The sequence below is a fragment of the Falco cherrug genome, chromosome 20, assembly GCF_023634085.1.
Source record: "Falco cherrug isolate bFalChe1 chromosome 20, bFalChe1.pri, whole genome shotgun sequence".
Classification (NCBI taxonomy): Eukaryota; Metazoa; Chordata; class Aves; order Falconiformes; family Falconidae; genus Falco; species Falco cherrug.
The window spans coordinates 4,668,235-4,691,435 of NC_073716.1; the positions used below are offsets into that span (position 1 = coordinate 4,668,235).

General features: G+C 48.4%; 1 protein-coding gene and 1 long non-coding RNA gene across 6 annotated transcripts in view; both read right to left on the bottom strand.

Moving 5' to 3' along the window:
* The window catches only part of MLLT6 (MLLT6, PHD finger containing), a 46,643-nt gene extending 29,917 nt beyond the window's left edge, over window positions 1-16,726 (bottom strand). Inside the window, exons 1-7 of one of the 5 annotated variants that reach the window (XM_027806562.2) lie at window positions 16,276-16,726; window positions 11,926-12,005; window positions 7,019-7,073; window positions 5,328-5,437; window positions 4,748-4,851; window positions 3,966-4,059; window positions 2,645-2,749 (exon numbers count right to left, since the gene is read on the bottom strand). In XM_027806562.2, the coding sequence (XP_027662363.2) occupies window positions 2,645-2,749; window positions 3,966-4,059; window positions 4,748-4,851; window positions 5,328-5,437; window positions 7,019-7,073; window positions 11,926-12,005; window positions 16,276-16,507 (780 nt within the window). In that variant the 5' untranslated portion in view covers window positions 16,508-16,726. Of the gene's footprint in view, window positions 1-2,644; window positions 2,753-3,965; window positions 4,060-4,747; window positions 4,852-5,327; window positions 5,438-7,018; window positions 7,074-11,925; window positions 12,006-14,464; window positions 15,325-15,596; window positions 15,745-16,275 lie in introns of those variants that run through there. The other 4 variants (XM_027806561.2, XM_055697472.1, XM_055697470.1 and 1 more) reach the window with 4 other exon arrangements.
* Window positions 16,727-18,018: 1,292 nt separating this feature from the next.
* On the bottom strand, window positions 18,019-22,950 carry LOC129734367 (uncharacterized). The gene is made up of 3 exons (XR_008729992.1): window positions 22,819-22,950; window positions 21,405-21,488; window positions 18,019-20,494 (listed from the first exon to the last, which is right to left on the bottom strand). It is a non-coding gene; the product is annotated as an uncharacterized LOC129734367 (long non-coding RNA).
* Between the last annotated feature and the right edge of the window lie 251 nt (window positions 22,951-23,201).

Sequence of the window (23,201 nt, forward strand, 5' to 3'; positions counted from 1 at the left end):
CCCTCTTCGGGTACCCCTTCGAAAAGTCTCTGCTCCCACACCACCCCAAACCCAGTCCTTCCTCCTGGCACTTCACAGCTGCTCCCAGGCCTGTAAACTAGGGAACACCCCTGGAAGCCTGGAGTGCCTTTCTTAACCCTGCCCTTCTCAGCTGCTTTGCACACCTCGGCCCCCTTTCCGTGCTCTCTAAGTGGAAGGACTTGATTTTGCACTTGTGCTGCGGCTGTGCCAAGCGATCCCGGCCCTGGAAGGGGCCTCCATCGGATCTGCTGCTTGTAAACCCGATGAGCCATCAGGAGGGGAGAGTGGTGAGGCAGCAGCGAGACGGAGTCCCTGCACGTTTCTGAGGAACCCAGAGGCTAACAATAGTGGCAAGTGCCACTGAGAGGGCTATAAATAAATCCATATTCCTTCTGTTTTCGCTCTCCCCCTGGTGCTGACCTGCTTTCCCAACCAAAGCTGGGAAGCAGCACCACCCCGGCTCCTACCTGCCAGGCACATGACGCTCCCCCCCCCTGCCCCCAAAAAAGCTGTACAAATACAGAAACCCTCGTACAGTCCCCAGCCTTGGACTCGCGCAGTCTGTCAGTTATAATTACAGCTGAGCTCTCCAAAGCTGCCGTCAATCACCCCGATCCTGCCCTCTCCCCCACCCCCTTTGCCTGCTTGTTGGCTAAAAATAGCACGTTCCAGTACAGCCCTTCACCTTGTGCCAAGCGCTCGCTCGCCCGTCCATGGCACAGATGCTCTTTCTCCCTCCCGCCACCTCCTCTGCTCGCAGCAGCTGAACACACAAGAGGCGTAAATACTCCCCGGACACTTCAGCCTTGTCGGCAGTAGGAAATTTACTGCCTTGGTGCCGGCAGCTGGGTAGGCACCACTTTGTGAGCGAGGTTTGCCTTGTTTGCCCATGTATCAGGTATGGTTTAGGCAAGCTTCCCAAACACCTAACGGACACGGCGGGCAGCGTTCCAAACTGGATATTGCGGGATAACCTCCTTAAATAAAGAAGGAGATGTCTTTCCTGCCCACAGAATTTATGGACTCTCAGCTGGGCATGCCAGGAGGGTGTCAGTCAGTATTAACTGATGGCCATACTGCTTTTGAACGCCTGGATGCCCTTGTCCTCTGGAGACTGGGCTGAGGTCCATCAGACTTAGGCCACATAACCCACCGGAGTGTCATCAGGCTGTTTCTGGATATGGGTCACTATCATTAACCATGCAAATTCATTTATGCATTGTGAGGATGCCTACTGCAACAAGGCAAAAACAAACAAAAAAGAAGTAAACAGCCAAACACCTATGGCAAGACTTAAAAGACTCACGCCACAATTTGCAGGGGTATCATCAATTGTGTTTATACAACAAGGTCAATTTAGCTTTTGACTACACTGGAATATATCCAGAGGTTGCTTGGTAGAGTAATTCTGGATTTCTGCTAACAAAAACCAGGATGTGGCCCATAAAGTCTTAAAAACTATCTGACCATGCTGACAGTATCCCTATATAAGTTATTTCTGCTTCCAAACCTACTCCACTGCTTTGGACAGGGTGCAAAGGAGGCTGGCAGTACGCTGTTGTGGATTCCTGGTATTGCAGAAGCTGTATCCATCAAGGGGTAGGAAAGATTTCTTATTCTCCTGCCACTTGCCTTAGAACCTGAATCCTCCAGAACAAGCGTTTCCTGCCTTTTAGGGCTATTTACTGTTATAAACAACAAGTACTTCACAAGCCCCTGGCCTCCTCATTTCTTTTGGTACAGACCCTTCCCACTGGCACATGCACCCCTGTCAGAACCCAGGAGTCTGCTGGGATTCTGCCTTACAGGTTCACTGCTGCTTTTCCGTGAAATATGAGCATTTGTCACGTGAGTCAATTAGTTAATTATGAACCTTGGTGTGCTGTTAACATGTCCTGTAACACTGCAGCAGTTTTGATGAGTACATCTTAGCCAGCAGAGTTAGATAAATAACTACCGTACCAGTCAGATCTGGCATGCAATGTTCTTCTAAAGAATTGTTTAATGAAGATAAACTATTTTCACAGGTAGACTTGAAGCAGGTGGAATCCCTGTGGCTGGTTAATCTGCCTAACAAAGTAATATTACTTAATTTATACCAATTACTGTTCTTGCCTACAATTAACCTGCTGGCCACAATGCAGATTACTAATCAGAATCTTTTTGCCTTTTAAAACTTGGACTCTGGGATCTGAGGACAACGACCTTCAGTTTATGTTCTTGAGCTGCTGCGCTTAAAACTACAGCTCAAACTACTTTCACACAGCTCAAGTCAGGAGCTGGAAACTGTAGCACAATGTCATCCTCAGAGTGGGCTTGCCACAGGACAGAAAGGGGAAAGTTGCACGTTTCACAGGCATGTCCTGCCAGGACTCCTCTGGCATAAGCTGAACATGCAAACTTGGCCTCACGCTCCCCATGGCTGTGCTGCTCTATTTGCATACACGTTTCCACAGGCCTGGCTACAAACGCAGCTGCTATTCAGATCTCTGACTGCGAAACTCTTTGCAGAGTCAGGGCTCACCTGAAGAGCCATCGGTGCTCTCTGCACACTCTTCCCCCTCTCACCTCCATCCCACCTGACTGTGCCTCTCTGGATTGACAAACTCTGCGCAAATCTTACCTTCTTTGGCCTTTCGTGGTGGGATACATGCTTCTCTTGAGCAGGGGATGTGGATCGACTCCTTCTTCCAGCGATGAAGGAGCTACCTCCAGAGTGACGTGAGGTCTTCTGAGGTAAGTGGGGAAGGGGACAGTAGTTGGAGAACCGGAGAGAGAAAGAGAGAGAGGAAACAGTGTTACAGAGTTCAGCTTTCACTGTTACAGTGAGCAAAGTTAACAGTAAATAGTTTGTCTACCACATGCAGAACCAAACACTTCTTGTACCCGATGCCCAGCCTGATTCCTAACATGCCAACCCCAGTGGATACCGTATGAGTGGGCTTACGAACAGCATGTAGATCTAACTCCCCAAATCCTTGGCTCTTGGTGGCCCATGCTTACTGACACTTGTACAAGAAAGGCACAGCTGCTAAGAGATCATTCTGTACACAAGATAAATGGTAGCAGCAATGTGGTTCAGTCCTCCTGAACAGCACTGTCCAGCTCTCAGTTCTGCGTGGGGCGTGGAAGGATGCCCTGTTCTCAGGCTCCAGGCACCAGCAGAAGTCCTGCTATTTATCTCAGCATCAGTAAAACTTGATACAGAGCTACGCTTGTGTCAGATACTGAGGGTACCTGAAGGGCAGGGAAGGTGTCCTCCAGTTTGACTTTGATGGGAAGCTCAAGACATCAGTCACTGTATGTGACAGCACTGATAAGCAGGAAGGAAAGTGGAAAAGGCCAGCAACAAAGGAGCCACTGAGACATAAAGCTGTAGCTAGAGGATCAAGTTTCCTTTTTGCTGGAGGGGGGAGAGCAGGTGTCTACTAATTATGCAGAACAGGAAAAGGGTTCCTCTCTTTCCTCTCAGTACTGTAATTAATAGGGGGAAGTCCTTTGCCCCAAATATTCCTCAAACAGTGAATGACTCCATGTCTCTTCTGGGCTACCTCTGTCCTCAGGCAGAAGGTCTGGCTGCTCTGTGTTACCCTGCTCCCCAGGGTGCCTGAGCTATACCCCTGACTCCCTGGAGCACTGAACACCATGGCTGCTCCCCTTTCTTGGGACTTATCTTTCAGCTGTACAGGGAAGCCAAAACAGATGGGAAGAATTCAACCCCTAGTTTTGAAAATTAAAAAAAAAGATGCTACAGAAATGCAAAATAGAAATGAATCTTTATTTCTAAGTGACTCTGACCGAATGGCTGAAAAGGGAATCAGGCTGCAGACCTTGATTTTGTCTTCTTGGCATTTCTTACCGCTCTGAGCACAGGCACAGCCTAGGATGAAGACAACGCCTTTCATGTGACAAAAAATCTCCATTGCAGGGATGAAGAAACTCACCATTTTATTGAAGTGGTACTTGCAGTAGCCACAGTATTTGACATTGTCAACTTCTAGGACTTCCTCTTCACATAAGAGGCCGGCCATCTGGGCACTGAAATACATGCAATTAGAAGGAGGATAAAGCAAACTGTACAGCCAGACCACATATCCCATCGAAGGGAAAAAGAATAGTTCAGGATACCCAGGCAGGGTCTTGAAGTTTCCTATTCTGCTTGGCACATAGTATGCACAGAGAGAGGAAAAAAGTTCAGACTATTTTTAAATCACATTAAGATCTATAAAATTGTCAGTACTTTTCTCCCAGATTGTCTTGCAATTTTTATTTTAATTAAGGGAGGCCTGAGAGACAAGTAACAATTCCCACAAAAGATGTATCATGAGCAAGGAACCTATGTGAAGCTGGGAATCTCCCTGTTGTGCCAATAGGTGATGTTGTTTTCAGGCTGCAAGGATATCAGCCCTTAAAAACACATCATCTAGATGATACTCTTGCTTGTGCTCTGCTGGAGAAGGAACATTCCTGGGTTGTGACTCATCTCTTCTCTTCTTGGATTCCACACAGTCTTAGGGAAATCCCCAGCCTTAGTTCCCAGCAGGGAAGGCTCACTGCTGGGGAAGTTCCCCCCACAAACTGAGCAAGGATGAGATACCCCTTGCACAAAATAAAACCAGGGTGATTAGCCCAACTCCCCACATCACCCATTTAATGCAATCTCAAAACCATAGCACAAAAACCAACAGCGGGGGTTACTCTTGGGGTGATGCTGTGGGGAACTCACCAGGTGACATGGAAAGCTTGTCGGCAGCCGTGTCGGTTACAGGCCATGCATGCTCCAGAGGCTGCTTTGCTCTCCCTGCCCTGCTCTTCACAGATGTAGCAGGTCTGCAAAATAAAAAAAAAAAAAAAACAAAAACACAAAAGGGAAAGTACTCACTCAAAGAGGCAGACAAAATATCTACTTTGCTTTCACTGTTCACCAGGAGGCAAAGCCTTCAAGAACTAATAACTCTGTGTCCAGTCATCTCCCTCCTATAACAAGAGCTCTGGGTTATTTCTCAGTGGCATGCACAGAACTCATACATCTTGTTTTTCTCCCCAAATAACAACTGTGCCAGATCAAAATGTGCAGTAATCGACATGCAGCTCCAAGGTGGAGATTGCCCAAGTTGCAGGGAGTTGGGGAAGAGAGAAACGGAGGACCAAAAAGTTATTTGCAAGAACAGGGATGTACTTTGTTAGTTATTTTTAAAGGAACCCGAGTACCTGAACATTAAAATAATTTCAACAGGAGATGTGGTAGAATAAGATGACCCAAAAAAGCCAAGGCAAGTGACAGCATGAGAAAGACGTGGCCTCACCTTGTTGAAGCGGTCATGGGGTACATACTGCAGGACAATTGGCTCCATGGTGAGCACGTTGGCAAACTGCACCTCTGGGATGTATAAAGCACAGACGACATGGGCCCACCCTGGGGAAGCAAACCAGACAGAGAGTGGATATTCACATGGTGCGACCCAAAAGAGTCTTAAACTCAGACAGGGCTGCAGGCAAGCATGGGAGGGAGAGAAGGAAGAGAGCACAGGAAGGGAGCCAACTTAAGGTAGATCTTAGATTTGAAATACTGCTTGTTGTAACTTGGTTAGGAATCAAATCCTTTGTGGGTGAAAGATAGACAGATACCACCTCCACATTAAATAAGAAAGCAGATAGTTCTTTGGGAAGAGAACTGTACAACGCTCACTGCTCTTAAAAGCACCCCCTCAGGACTTGAGACCCAGAGTTGAAGACCTAACCAAGCCCATGAAAAACATCCAAGCAGTAAATGATGCTGATGGGACAGGTTTGACGTGTAGTCCCATGCCACTGGAAACAAAGCTCCCTTTATTGGCTGTTATCAACGGCTAAAGAGGGCTCTTTTTCAGCAAGCCAAGTTAGATTAAAATCTAAGTCCACCAAGACACTTCCCAAATCAAATGTGTAAGTTGAAATTCCATCTGGTCAGGACAGAACTGAGAAAGTTTGAAGGTCAGGAGCCTTTGGGTGCTGATCCATACCGGTAAAGATACTGCACTGGAAGGATTTAGCTAGAATTAGGATGGATTCACCTGGGCAGGCAGAACCAAACTCTGTGCTTACAGAATGATGCAGCATTGTTAGTGCTTGGGCCATGTAATTCTGTACAGTGGCTTGGCTGTAACATTTCTTGTGCTTGTCTACACAGACCTGACCAAACCATGTAATAACACGTCTGGAAAAATGCTATGTTATTATAAAACAATCCCCCAACACAATGTTTGCCCATATTGCACTAAGGCTCTTGGCACTTTAAGACCAGCTCTAACAGATGCTTCTACAAAATATCCTGGACTTAGTGTATCTTCTCTAGACAGGGGATCTATCAGAATAAAGACCTCCTTGCCTAATTTAACTCTTTCTGTATTAAGGTAAGTGGCAGGTAGGTACAGAAGCCTTTATGAAAAATAAGGTTTTGATCTATACAGCCAGCAGCATCAATAGCTACAGGCTCTGACAACTGAAATCAGCCTCCACAGTACTTCACAGCACCAGAGGCTGAGAACCATCAATGATGAGCAGATAAGTCCTGCAGAGAAAAACATCTTGACTGCATCCTGGTCCCTGCCCTCAGATGAGATCACAAGGCTGAGGCTCTGTTAACTTGAGGATCACACTGCTGCTGTGCAAGCGCGCAGCAAGTAACTCTGCAACTTCCACATTTCTGTAAACAATGCCAGATCATGCACCAACTGCTGCGAGGTTAAACTCAAGAAACTGCACATTTCAGGGGCTGCTTTGATGCCAGCCAGAGGACAGGCAGGTTCCCCCCTCACAAGGAAAGGTCTTCTCACCACGGGGGGTGCAGAGAGTGAAGTTTTCTAAGAAACAGGCAAAGTGTTTTCATTCCTCTGGAGCCTCCAGCCTTCCCTTTCTGGTGACATAGGCTCAGAAATGAATTATTTTACTCCTGGGACGGTTGCCGAGTCCCCAGAGGCTCTGCATGACATACCCGGCTCTGCGCAGAGGTACTCACCTCCGTTGTCGGTCCGTTTCAGGGCTCCATCTTTGTGGGGACACAGTTCACATCTCTTGAAATTAAGCAGAAACAACAAGTTTAATCTAATTCCCAGGGGCACAGGGCCAGAAAAGAGATGATTCATTTACAACATGGTTATGAAAGATGGAGCTGCGTTCAAAGAGAGGAAGTGGAAGAAGGGCTGAGAGCGGCTTGGGTGCAAAAAAGATACTCTGACACAGCTCAATATCGTCCTGTTTGAGGGGATGTATTTAAAGCCTCAGCCCAAGAGCCACAGGACTACAAGCGAACTTTGACTTTCACGGGGCTTTTTAAGATAAAAGTTTTAGACTTTGCGGTTGGGGAGTAAGACTGAAAACCATGACTCAGAGAGCAGAAGGCAAATAAAATGAAGCCATTATCTATCTTTGCCTCTTTCCGTCCTTCCTTCTCTTTTTCTCTTGCGATATTTTTTCCAGTCTCATGAGAGGCAGGTGAGGCTGCCGTGACGTTTTTGCTGGTGGGGCGTGTGGGGTCATGGCTAGCCTGGCCCTAATGGCCGGCACTGGTCAGTGGGCACCCTGCCTGCTCCCAGCCCCAGCTTGGGGGTGGCTGAGGTATGATGGAGAAGGCATGAGGGGAGCATTTGCACCGGCAAGCCCCTGCCATCCAGAAGGATGGAGAAGCTCCCTCAGCACCATCATGTTGGGCAGGAGGCTGCAGGCCTGGTGCCATGATGGGCCTTGCCATGCCCAGTCACTAATGGCTGCTTTTGGGGAAAACCATGAGGGGGGACACGCTGCCTCCTCCAGCGGGGGCCAGCGGCCACAGGGCAATGGGAGACAAGCCCTCTCACGCCAGGGCCCAAGGGCAGCGAGGCCTGCAAGGCCAGCGGCAGCCCAAACCTGCCAAGGGGCCTCCCTCATGGCGGGAACAGGCCTTACCCCCCGCCATGACACCCGGGGAGGGAGAGGCATGCGGAGGGTCTGGCCAGGCAGGGCGGCAAGAGCCGGGGTAACACAGAATGGCCCTTGGTGCCGTTCCTCACCTCACAAATGTCACCTAATGTCAGCCTTGCCCAGCCTCACCGGCTCTGCCCTGGCCACAACGCCCTTGTGAAGTGCTGGGGAAAGATGGGGTGTGGGCGCGGGGGCACCTCACACGTGGGGGAACACACTCCAGCCCCAAGGGCTCCCCCCGGGCCCAGCTGCCCAAAAACAGTCGCTGCCTTCTCATAGCATCACTCAGGGAAAAACATCTACATGCTTTTTGTTTTCTTTGATTTTAAAAAAGGCCTGAGAATCCAGGAGGCACAATCCTTTTCCCTCCCTGGTAGAAACTACTGTTTTGTTAAAAACCCCAAACAACAAAACAAAAAACCAACACCCCCACCCCCTGATTTTCTGTGAAAAACCTGCTTCGCCAGAAAGTTTTGAGATGAGGTGCCTGGTGTGAAAGCAAGATGCGCCGCCATGAGCCTGCACTTCAGGGGCAGGTGCCCCACGCTGTGAAAAACACCGAGGTATCGAGCAAAAACTGGCCACAAGCAAAAGCGCCTGCCACCAAACAGCCCCCCAGGACCTTCCAACAAAGGCGGTTTTCCTCCAGCAAGATTTCCTCTGCTGAAATGTTGCCTCCTGGGCCAACGGGCTTAATAAATAGGATTGCAATGCCACGGGCAGCAGGGAGGCTCGGCCCGATGCTCCGGAGCTTTTCCTGGGAGTCGAGCGTGCCGGGCTGTCAAACGGGCACCTTCGGCAAGCACGAAATCCCTGTGATAACGTATAAATAAGAGATGAGGGGACAAAGCCCATCTCACTTTCCCGGCAACTTCGTTGGAAATACGGATGGACGACCGCAGGAGGTTTCCCACTGCTCCTGGTTAGGTCCAGGCTGCCGGAGGGCTGGAGAGCTGCTCTCCCAATTACTGTGGAAAGCCCGGCAGAGCCGAGACAGAAGAACTGGGTTAACCCAGACACTGTAATAAGAAATTTGCACTTGAAAAGGCCCCTCCGCTCTCCCCTCCACCCCTCAGATCAAAGCGGCTCTCCCACCATGCGATTAGCAAAGCTCTGATTGTAACAAGAGGGGTTAACAGCTCCATCGGCCCCACACAAGACTTTTAATAGCCCTGCCTCGAAATGACAGCTAAAGCCTTCACATGATCCCTCACATGAGTGCCCTCTGGCCATTGCAGCTCACCGGGCTTCCTAGACAATTTGATTACAAAGTGGAGGGGCTTTCAGTTGCTTACTCTAAGCACAATAGCGTCCACAGCATCCTTTAGGGACCTGAGCATCTGAGGAGGGGTTAGAGCAGGGATTAGCCCTACCTCTGCCTTTTATTCAACCTGCACGGGCCCAGGCAGTCTCCAGGATTTTTATTTCAACTCTGGAAAAACAGCAGAGCTCGGTTGATTTAAACCAGGTTGTGATGGGTAAGGTTAGAGCTCCTGACCTCCTGGGGCTTCTAACTTCAGGATCCACCACCAAGTGACTACACCTGCCGACTGAAAGCGAGGAGTCCTGAGCTCTCTTTCCATCGCTGAAGAGGGGATGGAGTCCATTTCTCCAGAGAAGAGGCACAGAAATCAGGAAACCGTGTTTTAAAGCACCCACTAAGGAGCGCTGTAAGCTCCGTGCCTCCAAATCTCACTTTCAAAGCAAAACTATCAATATTTAGCCAACAAATATATTTGTTATGGACAAAGCTTGCAAACTGGTTTAAGATTCTTCTGTGAAGGCAGATGTGGGAAGCATTGCTGTTTTTCAAAGGAGTTTGCCACGCAGTCATTATGAAAGAAATACAAATATCAATTCATCCTGCTGCTGTTGTCAATGTATTTTGAACTCAAATAGCAGCATCTCTCCTTCCAAGATCCTCAAGACAGTGTCTGCAGGCTGATAATGCCCTTTTTACAGCTGGAGAAAGCCAGGCAGAGAGGTGCAGTGAAACCCCAGGGCAGTGGAAGAGTCATACCCTCCAGCCTCACTGGACCAGAGACCCCAAATCCAAAGTGCTTTAGTAGCAGAGCCATGCACAGATCTCGCAAGACCTGACTCATTTCCCTTACTCTGATCATGCTGTTCCCTACATCAAAGGACTAGATTCTTTTTAAGTATTTACCCATCTGCGTGTCTGTTGCTATGACTGCTGGTGTTTAACTGAAAAGGTGAGGGATTTAGATAGGAAATCACCCCCAGCTCTGCTTAGGAAGGAAGATTATCACTGTTCAGTTATTATAGTAGCAGGGCTGAATGCCACAGAACTGAATGGCATGACTGAAGCCCACCACGCATTGTCTACCAGATTTCACTGAAGGCGAGTTAAGTACGGAGCCACCTGCGGGGGTATTGTTTTCTTGATACCTTGGAGGCAGTTTGGAGCATGAAATGTGCAAGTGAAAAGCTACAGTCCTTGCAAGGAGCACAGGTGAGGAGGACTTGTGCGTACATGTATTACTACAGCTTACACTGAACCGTAGCTGAGGCTGAAGAGTTTCTCTCTGCCTGCATGGTTGGGAGAGCCGGGGGAAGGAGGCCCATGAAATCCAAATTCCTGTCTTTGCTACAAAACTATCTGCAGGATGTAAAACTGCTCAAAGACACATTTGATCTTCTTTACTGCAGTGCACATAAAAGCAGCATCGTACAATGGGAAAAGAGCTCAGGTCTAAAAGTCTGGTCTTGTTTACACTCCCACTTCCAATGAGGAATGAGTTAATGCAATGTAGAAAGCATGGTACAGATACCTAATTCCCCCATTCGCTCATCTTTGCCAAGCTCTTCGCCCATCTGTGAAACAGATTAAACTTTTGTACTGCCGCACGCGGAGCGCCCAGCTGAGAAGGAGCACGCCATTTGCTCAGGCCTGCACAGATCTGCAGATTCAGAGGTCACCTACACCAGCTTTGCTAGGTGTGTACTTTACAAAAGGTTTAGCTAAACCAGTTCAGAAGGCGGTGCAGGCACTAATAGATATTGTTTGTGCTGCCTGAGGTCACCTGCATGTAAAGAAAGCCCAAGTTTAATTTAAACCCATCTTTAAAGAAGCAAAAGGGGGGGGAAGCTATCCCAGATTTACCGCACAGTAAAAGCAGCATTCATGGCATAACTAACACATTAAGGATCTACACCCCAGTGCCTCAGCAGCTGGTTGGTGCAGCCCTATCTGATAAGGGCTGACCTGGGAAGTTACTGCAGAGTAGCTGGTGTGCTATAAACTCACAGCCTAGTTTACTGCACAAATAACGCTGCCACACAGACCTAAGAGGCAGTGCTGGCCTGCTTGTTTCCACTTTCCTGCTTCACCGGGAAATGCCAGAATTAATTAAGAACATTTGTAAAGTGTTCTATACCGCTAAATTCCTACTTAGACAGAAACTAAACCCTGATCCACCTTCCTGTCATTTTCTCTGCCATTTTATAAACTCAGAGGACTTTATGCAGGAGGCTGCTGCTGCCAGCGAGGTACGAATGCCAATCCATCCTGTCAGTCAGCACGGGGAGTTTGACAGCACAGCAGCATCTCAGGTGATGCCAGCTTTCCCCCACTCCAAAACTTCCCGAGGAGCTGAATAGAAAAAGCAGCAGGGAAACCACCTCTTAGAAGAATGCCAAGGTTTTTTTAAGAAGATTGAGGTCTCTAGACTCAAAAATTTTCACACTGATAACTTGCTTAAAAGCACCTCTGGCAGCATTCTCATCGAATGCTACTAGCATTGTATAAAATGCTATTTGGTACAATTATTCCTATTGTATAAACAAGATATAGCAGGTTACAGGCAGAGCTGGGACTGCAATCACAGTAGTGCTGAAATGCCAGGTTCTGTCACTTTTGACAGGGGATGACACTGGTTCCAGCACAGGCACAAAGGGCATCCAACAAACCTATCTAGTGTAAACACAAGTGTGCTGCGTACTCACCACCCTGGCGGCTCTCTCTTGGGATTCACATTTCCGACAGAACCAGGGTCCGGTGGGAACCTGGACAATTCCATAGCAAGCTGGAAGAAAAGCAAAGAGAGTTCATTAGACCATCCTTAAATCGACTGTTTCACTTCTCAGGTATATATAGAAGTTTGCCAGAGCTGTTGTCGGTTAAAGACAGGTGACAAAACCAAAAATTACATCTACACCGCATTTTATTCCCCTTTCTAGTTTCCATAACTAGCAACAGCAGACAGCCTTTCACAAGAGGTCTGGTGTGACGTATTTACTCAAGTTTTCAAACAAGCTCATGCCTGGTATGAAAAATTCCTGTGAAAATCTGGAAGAAAAGCTTCCAAGACCAGTGAATTCAGGCTTTTTTGGACTAGTCCTGGGAACAGTTTCTGTGTTAATACAAATCTCCAGCTGATAACCCAACAAAACTGCTGGGTTTATCCAGCTATCCCCTGCATCCCTCTTACTTTCTACATCACTACTGATGCTCTCAGGGTCTCCCTCTGCAAGCTGAAGCTCCCACTCCTTAAAAATTAGCCTCCTTCTCTGATGGGGCAATATTGCTTGAAGACTATTCACCACCTTCGGCAATATTCTCCCTCTAACTGTCCAAGGATAGTCTTTGTGAGCTCCAAATGAAGCACTTCTGACCCTGAAAGGGCTCTTAGCCACCATGCAGGCAGCTTTAAAACAACAGAGGATGGTAAAGATAGGGGTAAGAAGTAACACTATGCATCTCAGATGAGGGTATAGGAGTCTCCTAGGAAAGAACAAATTGTATCTTCCTAATTCCACCTTCAAATGCAAGCTGGCGGTTGGAATGGAATCCCAGTCACTCCAGACATTTGAAACTAGGTTGGACAAAGCATCTGAAAATATCCTGCTGGAAGCAATCCTGTGATGTTCCCTGGGGGATGGACCAGACACGACCCGCAATAGGTTCTTTCCATCTCTCTAATGTCTATTATTCCACATCAGCCAGGAAAACAAAAGCAATTGTAGAGTTAAACGGAAAGAGCTGACTGCAAGATGAGCCAAGGCATACGCATAAGAAAATAGAAACTACATGAAAGCAATGACTGAGGAGCCTGCCTTGGGTCCATCTTTAGCAGTGGGCTTAGGGCCAAAAGCAAGCACTCAGCTGGAGCCAGCGCGAGCTCCTGTGCCCACTGCTTCAAAAAGGAAGAAAACAAGGAAGAAAACAAGGAAGAAAACAAGGAAGAAAACAAGGAAGAAAACAAGGAAGAAAACAAGGAAGAAAACAAGGAAGAAAACAAGGAAGAAAACAAGGAAGAAAACAAGGAAGAAAACAAGGAAGAAAACAAGGAAGAAAACAAGGAAGAAAACAAGGAAGAAAACAAGGAAGAAAACAAGGAAGAAAACAAGGAAGAAAACAAGGAAGAAAACAAGGAAGAAAACAAGGAAGAAAACAAGGAAGAAAACAAGGAAGAAAACAAGGAAGAAAACAAGGAAGAAAACAAGGAAGAAAACAAGGAAGAAAACAAGGAAGAAAACAAGGAAGAAAACAAGGAAGAAAACAAGGAAGAAAACAAGGAAGAAAACAAGGAAGAAAACAAGGAAGAAAACAAGGAAGAAAACAAGGAAGAAAACAAGGAAGAAAACAAGGAAGAAAACAGAACATAAGCATGGCAGAGTTGAAAACATGATTTGTAAATGTTCTTAACTATGTTATCAGACTCTCCATTCCCAACTAGATGTCTTGGTTAACATTTTGAGGTTTTTACTGGAAAGGTAAGATTTCTAAGCATCGTCACAGTAACGGTACTGATATTCCTAAGCACCAGCCCTAATGTGCAGCTGTAATGTAACTTCAAAAAAAATACAGGGTTTGTTCACCCGTACAATCATTTCAAAAGGTAACTTTGGTTTTGTGGATATTCAAGCAGTGCAAAGAGATACCAAACCCAGTGTGTGATTGCACAGAATGAGCCTAGATGACCCAGATGATCCCCTACAGTGGTTTGTTTCTATTTAAGAAATAAAAGCCTACCAAAGCACCACACTAGTGCTAGGTTTCTGAGCAGGCTTTAAAAAGCGGGGTGAAGAACATCTACTACACACTGCTACGCTCCTTATGAATTATTACATCCCAAAGGACTCTTACAAGACCTAAATAGACAGTTGTGTTTTCCAAACACACGAGCAGTGCCCTCTCGGAGACTTTGATAACATATTCCAACTCTACCAAAACAACGCTACACGCCCGCTTCCCGGTTGCTGCAGCAAACACATCCAGCCTCCGTACCTGCCCGGGTCTAAAACGAGGCACCCTAAAAGAATAAAAGCAATCCACGTTTGAAATTGTTCTTGCCAGCAAACAGAAGTGTTTATAATAATCTTGGGAGCGAGCATACGGATGCCTATGCCCTTTCTCTCCAAACAAGAGAGCGATGAAGAAACCGATTCTCGAGCATGGGGGTTGATAGATAATGGGAAGAAGGGAAGACATCAAGCAGGAAAATTAAAATAGCGAGCAGCATCCTTCCAGAGAGACCCTCACCCTGCCAGGTCCCTCCAAGGCACACTGGAGAGGTTGCCTGATGACAGGAGCCACCCAAGCATCACCTCCACCGAAGAGAACCCCCCTGCGAGCTTCACCTCCTCACTGTAACTCCCCTTTAGTCACCTGGTTGGAAGCGACTCCTTACTAAAACTGAGTACGGAGACACCGAACATCCGAAAAGCAAAAAGCCAGCCCTGCGCCTGACAGCAGGCAGAGCGGGGACATTGGCAGCTGGAGCCGGGAGTGTGGATGGAGACACCGAGGGAGGGATTGTGCAGGAAGAGGCTGGAGATGTGCTGGGAGATGGAGGGATAATAATAGATGGAAAAACAGACATGCCAGATGAGACCAGAAACCTTCGTGTTATTCAAAACAAACCAACCAGGATAACCACCGGGCCCTTCTGCTGGATGCGAATGAAAGCAAATACATCTTTAATTTTTTTTTAATTTTTTTTTTAATTTTTTCTTGTTGTTCGAAGACCCGAGGACAAACTTTCCAGCCCGATACCGTGCGGTAGGGGCGTGCTCCAAGTCATTTAAAATGTAAATAGCCCGTCTCTCTGGGAGGCGAAGGCTGCCTTCCTCCCCGCCGGGGGGGCAGCTTCGGGCCCCGCCGCCCCCGGGGGGTTACCCGGGGCCATGTGCGGCGCCGGGCCGAGCCGAGGGCACCGGACCCCCGGGGGCGGTTACGGGGTCCTCAGCTCGGCCCGGGGCTCGCCAGCCCGCCCTTCCCGGGCCACCGGAGTGTGTGGGGGGGTGGCAAACGGGCGACCCTCCCCCGTCCCCGCCGCGGAAGGAAGCAGCCGACGGTCCCTACCGACTGCCGGTAACGGGCACCCCCCCCCGAGCCCCGGGAGGTGCGTGCCCTCCCCCCCGCCCCGGGGGGTGCAGCTGATGGCCAACTCCGCTCCCCCCCCTCGCCCCCGGCACCCGGCGCCGCTCCCCCTCCCCGGTTCCTCCGCCGAGCCAGGCCAGCGGCGACACCGTTATTTTGAACAATAGGGATAAAACAAAGCCCCGCCGCCCCCGCACCCCCCCGGCCTCCCCGGGGCTCCCGGCTGGGGTGGGGGGGGGGGCCCGGCCCGGCGCTGCCCCGGGGCTGGCGGCGGGGCCGGGCCGGGGCTTACCTTGGTGCACCGCCACATTGCAGCCGTGCCCGTCGCAGTACACCAGCGGGTTCTCCGCCCAGCCCCGCTCATCAGAACAGACACAGCAGCCTCCCACCATCTCCTTCATACTTCCATGAGGGTTTCCTTCCCCCCCCGCCTCCCTCTACGCACACACTCCTCCCTCCTCCCTCCTCCTCCTCCCTCCTCCCTCCTCCTCCTCCTCCTCCTCCTCCTCCTCTCCTCCTCCGCGCTCCCCCCTCCCCGCTCGCAGCCTGCCTTTCACACGGCCGCCCCGAAAGGGGCTCGGGGGGTCCGACCCCCCGGGGCGGCGGCGCGGAGCCGGGCGGTGCTCGGGGAGGGGGGGCCGGGGGCGGCGCGCCCCCGCCCCGCACGCTCACCCCGCGCCCATGCACACGCACACGCACACACACAGACACACACAGAGCCCCCCCCCCCCAGCCCCCCCCCCCCCCCCCCCCCACACACACAATCATGGCTGCGCCGCCCGCACTCTCCTATAAAATTTGAGGTTCAAGGATTGCAGGCTGGCTGGGTCGGGTGCATTTCTCCGTGCGTGTGAGATTAATTTTTTTTTTTTTTTTACCCCCCCTCCGGCTGCTTTATGCTGCATCTTGCTCGATGGTTTTGTTCGCTTCCCCCCCCCCTTCCCCTTTTCCCGTTCCCCTCCCCAGCAAACCGAGCAGGAATCCGAGTGTGCACCCGTGTGTGCAAACCGCTGGATGCTTGCCCGAGCCAGTCAACATGGATCGCTTCGGAGGGATGAGTTGGGACCGTTCCGCAAATCCCATTATCTCCGCAATTCCTCTCTGACAGCTCGGGGCTCCGCGAGCGCCACCGCCTGTCCCGCTCCCCCGGGCTCCTCGGGAGCAGGTTTTAACCCCTTGACACCCGTTTTGTTGTCTTTGCATGGAAGGAGGAAAAAATGCTCCCTTGGAGGTTGATGCCCAGCAAGACAAGGGCCAGAAATCGGCTGGAAACCAGTCCAAAGGAATGATTCTAAAGTACAGGGAGTAATTCTGTGTGTGGGATTGCACCTGCAAGTCCCGTAACTCCCTGTGGTGTCGTGGGGCTGCTCGAGGAACAGCCCTTTCTTGGACGGCTCACCCAGAACAGACAAGGAGAAATGAGGAAACCCCAAGCATGGCTCACAAAAATAATTAAATCTTAGAAAAAAGGCCTAGGGGGAAGCCAAAGGATTCATGTAATGCTTTCCTATGGCTTCCAGCTCTACCTGACACAGAGCAGCTCCGGAGGGACAGAGCCCAGGTCTCCTGATCTCCCGTGGAGGTCCTCACCCAGTCCCCCCCACTGTCCTCATGAGAACAAGCTAGTGCCTGATGCCAGACTGGGCAAAGAAGATGTGACACCAAAGACTTTTTGGCCTGCACTGGTAAAGAAAAGTATGTCCTCTTAAGTCTCTGTGCTGTTAAGGAGAGCTTTTTGTGGGGCTGGTGGAGGAATGGTACACAGCAACTTTGATGAAAAGGTGTGTCTAAAGGTGCCTGGTTTGCAGTACTGCTTTGCAATTCTGTTCCTGTAAATCCTTCATGTTTTCAAAAAGAAGTGCTGTAAGTTAAAGCAAAAGGAGAGAACATTTGATCTTGCTGGGAAAATGTACAGGGATCCTGGAATCCCTGAGCTATCTGGAATCTTTATGGGTTGCGGGTGCTGGAGAGGGATGGTCGTGGCAGTGAAGGAAACATCGAGGGGAAAAAAAGTCAAAAGCTCTTCTCTCTGCTTCCAGGAGTAGGCACTTCACATTGTTTTCAGATGCTGCCACGTATGAGTAGCCAGGGGGTTGTATCTTTACTCAAAAGCCAGTCTTCAAAGCCATCGCAGTTTCTGCGGAAAGATGCCCTCCCTGGAACACCAGCTCAGTGGTCCCGCTCTCCCGCCTGCAAGCGCCTTGCTGCTGCAGGGACTCCGCAGGAACCAGTCCTGGTTCCCAGCAACTTAAATAAGACCAGAAACAGTGTCAATGCCTCTTAGACCGGTGACCCTCTTCCCGCTCAAAGTCTTTCCCTTGCGACAGGTAGTCTTTGAAAGGTCGGCGTACCCCATCATATAGTTTCTTTAAAAAAAAAAAAAAATCTTCTCATCAGAGAGCGGAGAGGAAACCCATTCCAACAGCCCTAATAATCACCAGTTTAGCATCCTTTAGACTGCACCTGTTCAAGCGTTACATCAAGGGGCTGGAAGGCAGACGGCTCCCTGAGAAGCTGCCTGCTGGGTTGCTGTCTTCCTTTTATTACATTCCTTTGAGAGTCACAGGGGCAGACAATACGTTCACCACATTGCTGGAAGTTCACTCAGCCTTAGCTCACTTTTCTGGGAGGGTTTCCCCTCCTCTCCCCCCCCCCCCCCTTTTTTTTTTTTCTTTTATCTATTATGTTTTGAACTTGTTTAAAAGAAAAGAGGGAAAATCTGGCTGGTTGCCTTTGTAACCTGAAGGAGATCCTTGTGGTTTAAGATTGTCTTAGGCTCTAGGACAAAATGCAAAACATCCGCCATCCCCCTGACGGCTGTGGTTCCAGTTGGCCGTGCTAGCCGACACTTGGACTTGAACTGCAAATTTGCCTTTAGGGGATTAAGTTCCAATTTACATAACTAATCCCTGCGGTGAGGAAAGACGAGGCCAGGGAGGAAAGGGCACTACGGTTTCTTGAGAAAAATTTAGGGGAAAGTTACAACTGTGAAAACGGAGACATGGAGATACTTAATTAATAGCCTTCATGTGTTATTTTATCAGTCTGCGTTTTTAAAATGTGGCCATTCGTAGGAAGCGGGCAAAATTAAAGTGATATCTACTGACTCATGGGAACCACCATCCTTGTATGTCTCAGTCAGAACTTCCAGAACTTGTTACTAAACTTAGTTGTTTACTACTGTATCTAGAAAACTGTGGATAAGGGAGCTGGCTTCTCCACAGGCTCACACGTCCTGAATGGTGCTGTTAGCCTTATCGCTGTCTGCAGAGTCTTTGTTACAGATGATCTTTGATTTTCAAGGGAATCCTTTGCAGTTACTTGATTAGTATTTAAAAAGAACGTAAAGTTAGTTATCATCTCAGTGCCTGGCATGGAAATTCTTGAGACGTAATAAATAGAATACTCTTACTAGGGTGTAAGACCCTATCATTGCATTTCCCAGATTATTCGTATTTCAGCTATTTTATCTATAAAATAAATATGTCCCAGGTTAAAGAAAAGAACAACAACAACAAAAGAAGGCAGGAACATTTATCTTGCTTTATGATAACTCCACATGCTCTTAGGAAATTTAAAGTCTGATTTCTATTAGGGAAGCGCTTACAGCCTAGCCTACACAAAGGGTCGATGCAAGGAAACGCTGGGATGTACATACTTAATGGCTTGCAGTGATAGATTGCCTCTCTGCACAGTATCCCAGCCTTTTCCAACAGCTTCTCCTGGGACCGAAGTCTCTTCGTTCCTTCATTTATGGGGAAACTGTCACTTGAGATTATCATGAATAAGACTGTAATTTATCTGGGACCAAGCAGGGCTAAAACTTGCCTATTTGTGGACAGGCAAATCTGCACCTCTGTTTAATGAACCTGGTTGCTCTATCAGATTTTATCTCATTCCTCTTGGGCAGGCTGGAGGAAGAGGGAATTGTACAGATAAGAGCAGTAACCATAGAATCAGAGAATCATTTAGATTGGAAAAGACCTTTAAGATCTATCTAATCCTCGCTAGGCAGCCAAATTCCTTCGAGTCACCAGCAAGAACTGCTACTTTAAAGTATAAATCTCTCGGCTGGAAGTGCGGGATCGGTTCCACAGATAGCAGCAGCAAAGTCTTATCCTCTGTTAGCAGCAGTCAGCAGGGAGAATGTGACATAATCGGAGAACTCTCCAAACCATATCGCTTTTAGAAAGTTGTTTTCTCATTTTAGACCAAACTTTTCACCCTTCTCACCGACGCATATACGCTGAGCTCCTTCAACTCTCTGTAAACACTTACTAGCACAGCGAGAAGACTACACACATTATTTATACACATTATTTAAACAAAATAATTTAGTTCAGCTTTCTTTAAAGCTTTTCTTGTGATGTTTTTCTCTGTATCCTTTGTTTTGGAATCCATAGCGTCTCAAAACATTGGGAAAGGTTATGTTAGCTGTCAAAATTCAAAGGCAACAAGTGTCCCTCTTTGAAGAGGTAAATAATCTATGGCAGAGGATTTTTCTGCAAATCTTAAAAGATGGACCCCAGCTCTGCCACCGGCCTGTTGCAAGACCTTAGGTCAATTATTTTGCTTTTCCCTTCTCCTCTGTTTGGATTATTAAACCTTCGAGGAGGCAATGCCATCGCATCGCACCTTCTGCACTGTTCCAGGTTCAGTAGGGTCTTGATGGTGCTCAGAGTCTCTGCATGTTCCGCCATTGTAATTAATAGTAATTGTAATAGGAATAAAAATGAGAATGATGGTAATGACAGTGACAAGTCATCAAATGTGATTCAGCAGTACACACAAAACGTTCCCCAAATGTATTTTTTGCCTCTCCTACATACAACGCTGCTAACCAGATAGTTCAGGAGCATTGCTGCCTTTGCGCTGGGTTTATAAAGGATATAAGCTTTTTCCCTTTCTCTCCACCAAAAATTGATTTTATTACCTAGCAACAAAAGGTCCATATTCACAGGCCAGCAGGGACAAGGGGTCAAGGTCTTGATATTTCTCTACACCGTAGACAGAGGACATGTCTTCCAATCCAATGAAATCTCAATTGCCATCAGTCAGCACCGTGGTGCACATTTTCCTTACAGTACATAGGGCCTCTTAGCTCTCTTTTCCTATCGTTGGGGAAGGAAAAATCCCACTGAGGTCTGCAAAGGCTTCTTGTACCCTGCAGCTGGGTGTCTGGACTGTGACCTGCAAAGGCAAAGTCCCTGTTTAAACAGGAGCTTCAGCGCGTCGTTCCCAAGGGAGAGAAAGTGAGACCTTTGCCCCTCTTCTTCATTAACCACACCTACCAAAAAACCCCACAGTTTTTGTCTTTCCCCTGCCCTGCTCATATCCTCACGAAAAGGATTTCATCAGGGTGTCTTTTCTTAAGAAACAACTGTGTTGGGGGCAGATATTTGTGAAAGAAAAAGGAACAACCAGCTTTCAGAACAGATTGTTGAATCAGGGCTTATAGTTTATTCAACGGGTGACTTCATGCTTGCTCTGTTACGGGCAAAATGCTGCATTTCTGATGTGCAAACACCCAGAGAAAGAGTCGGAGAGTAAAGAAAGCCAAGAGCCAAGCACACGCACAGCCCCAGCTTTGCTTTGTCAGTAATTTTCTGGCCTTGGACAAGTCACTTCCTCCCTTTGTGCCTCATTTTCCCTCTTTGCCCAACCAGTTCCCTACTGCCGAGCGCTTTTGGGTTGTTTGTCTGAAAAAGCACTATAGAAGTGCAAGTTATTATTCATCAAACAATGTTATTAAGGACTTTGAAAGGAAATGATGTCATTAACAACTTTAAAAGGAAACAGTGCTATTAATGACTTATAAAGGAAAAAAGTAGTGATTGAAACATCTTCTATGCCTGTCTTTTTTTTTTCCTTTAGCAGCTTAAATCAAACGAGACAGTAGATCATATTTGTCTTCATGGGTTTGATGCAGTCAAAACAGTAAAATTGTTGAATATAGTAGGTCATTGTACAGGAAGATGACAAATTTTAGTACTAAATTAGTGCTTTAAGAGTGGGAATATTTCTCTTTTCTCCCTAAAAGCCAAAACTCCCACGTTTTCGTGACATTCCCATATTTATGACCAGTTTCCAGCCCACTTACCTGACTGTCCTCTCCCACTGGGGTAACAGGGATTCCTATGGGTCGGGTAGTTGAAGTAGTTTTTAGCCGTTTATTCACTTCTTCCTGTAAAAGGTAGAATGTGCTACAGACCGTGGAGTTGGGGAACATCTCTAAAACAAGTCCAGTTTAACAAACCTAATGGGATAGTCATAAAATCACATAAACATCGCTTTGGAAGGAACTTCAAGAGACCAATTAGGCTAATTCCCTACAGGGAGGCAGAACCAAGGACTTAATAGTGTTTGGTGTTTTTTGGGGTTTGGGTTGTTTGGTTTTTTTGTTGTTATTATTTACATTAGGCAGTGAAAGTACATAGCAATTACCAGAGAAGTAAGTGATGTGGTCTATGTCCAGAAACCAAGAGTATTTTTAAGGAGCCTCTACTTAGGCTTTCAAGTTCATTCTTAGGAACCTAAACAGATGCCCTGCCTTTAAAACCAAAACAACTTTTGGAGCTGCTGCCATCCCTCAGTGTGCCCAAACCTCTGCTGATGTGCACGAAGCAGGACCAAGGATTTTGAGAGCGTTTAAACTCTCCTGGGGTGCTTTGGCAGGGCAGAGCGTTAGGTACTTCATCAAGTCAGGCCTTGAGCCTTCAGCCTTGGTCTTGATGTGAAAGGGGGGATTAATAACCACAAACAGATTTTTTTTAATGGGAGTTAGGCACCTGTTTCCCTTTGTGCCTTGGGACTTTTTCCTCACATTCCTGCTTTTTTAGCGCCTTTAAAAAACACTTGGCAGTAATTGAAGCTTTGCCTGTACCCACCGGTTGCTCTCATTTAATTGGTGTACAAACCAGTTTAATTAAACGCTTTGTTCTGATGTCCTTGTATTGGTTTAGAGCATTGCAGCAGCTTCGTTTGCAATTGTATGTTCAGTTCTTGGCTACGCTGTCGGAAACTGCCTTTAAGACAGGAAACCTGAGGTAAAAGCCTGAAGGTAACAGCCCTGCAGCGACTGCACAAAACCAAGTAGCTGTTCCAGGCCGAAGCTATCTCCCCAGGGATGAAAACACCCTGAGCACGGGTGAAAACACAGCACTGCAAGGCATGGGGTAGCTGGTGGGCAAAGGCCACCATCCCTCACCGCCCCATTGCCAAGCCAGCAATGGTCCAGGGTGCTAAACGTGCGCAGGGTCAGGCTTTCTTCTCCCTTCTTCCCAAATTGCCTTTATATATACTTTTTTATATATGTCTGTAATGACTTCTCAAGCTGGTTTGCAGCGTGCAAAAGAATCCATTACGGAGCGCCACAGAAAAAGTAATTCACGGAGCTGCACAAGCTCTGCCGCTGCTGCACATCCCTCCCGGCACAGCACCCAGGGCTGGGAGAGGTGTCAGCTCCCACCCAAATCCCTCCTGCTCCCCCAGATTTCTACAAAAGAAATCTTTACCGACAGCCCAGGGGATGTGCTGGTGGCTGCAGGTCCGGGAGGGGCTGCCGGGATCCCCGGTGCAGGGACCGGGGCTTGGTGGCGGAGCTGCCCGGTGCCCGGCTCCGGTGAGCCAGCCCGGACCATGCCCGGGGCTGCGGGGCTGGGAACCGCCCGGGGCTGAGGAGACAGCCCCGTGAATAGCGACAGGAAACGATCGGTGGCTTTTTTGGTTGCGAGCTGCAGCGCTGAGGTTCAGGCACCGACATCCTGCCGCCCCCCCCCCCCCCCCCCCCCCCCGGGAACCGGGCAGGAAGCGGGGGCCGCGGGGGGGCCGCCAGCAGCCCGGGGCCGGGACCGGGACAGGACAGCCCTGAGCACAGGGGGCCCTGTGTCAACCCTCA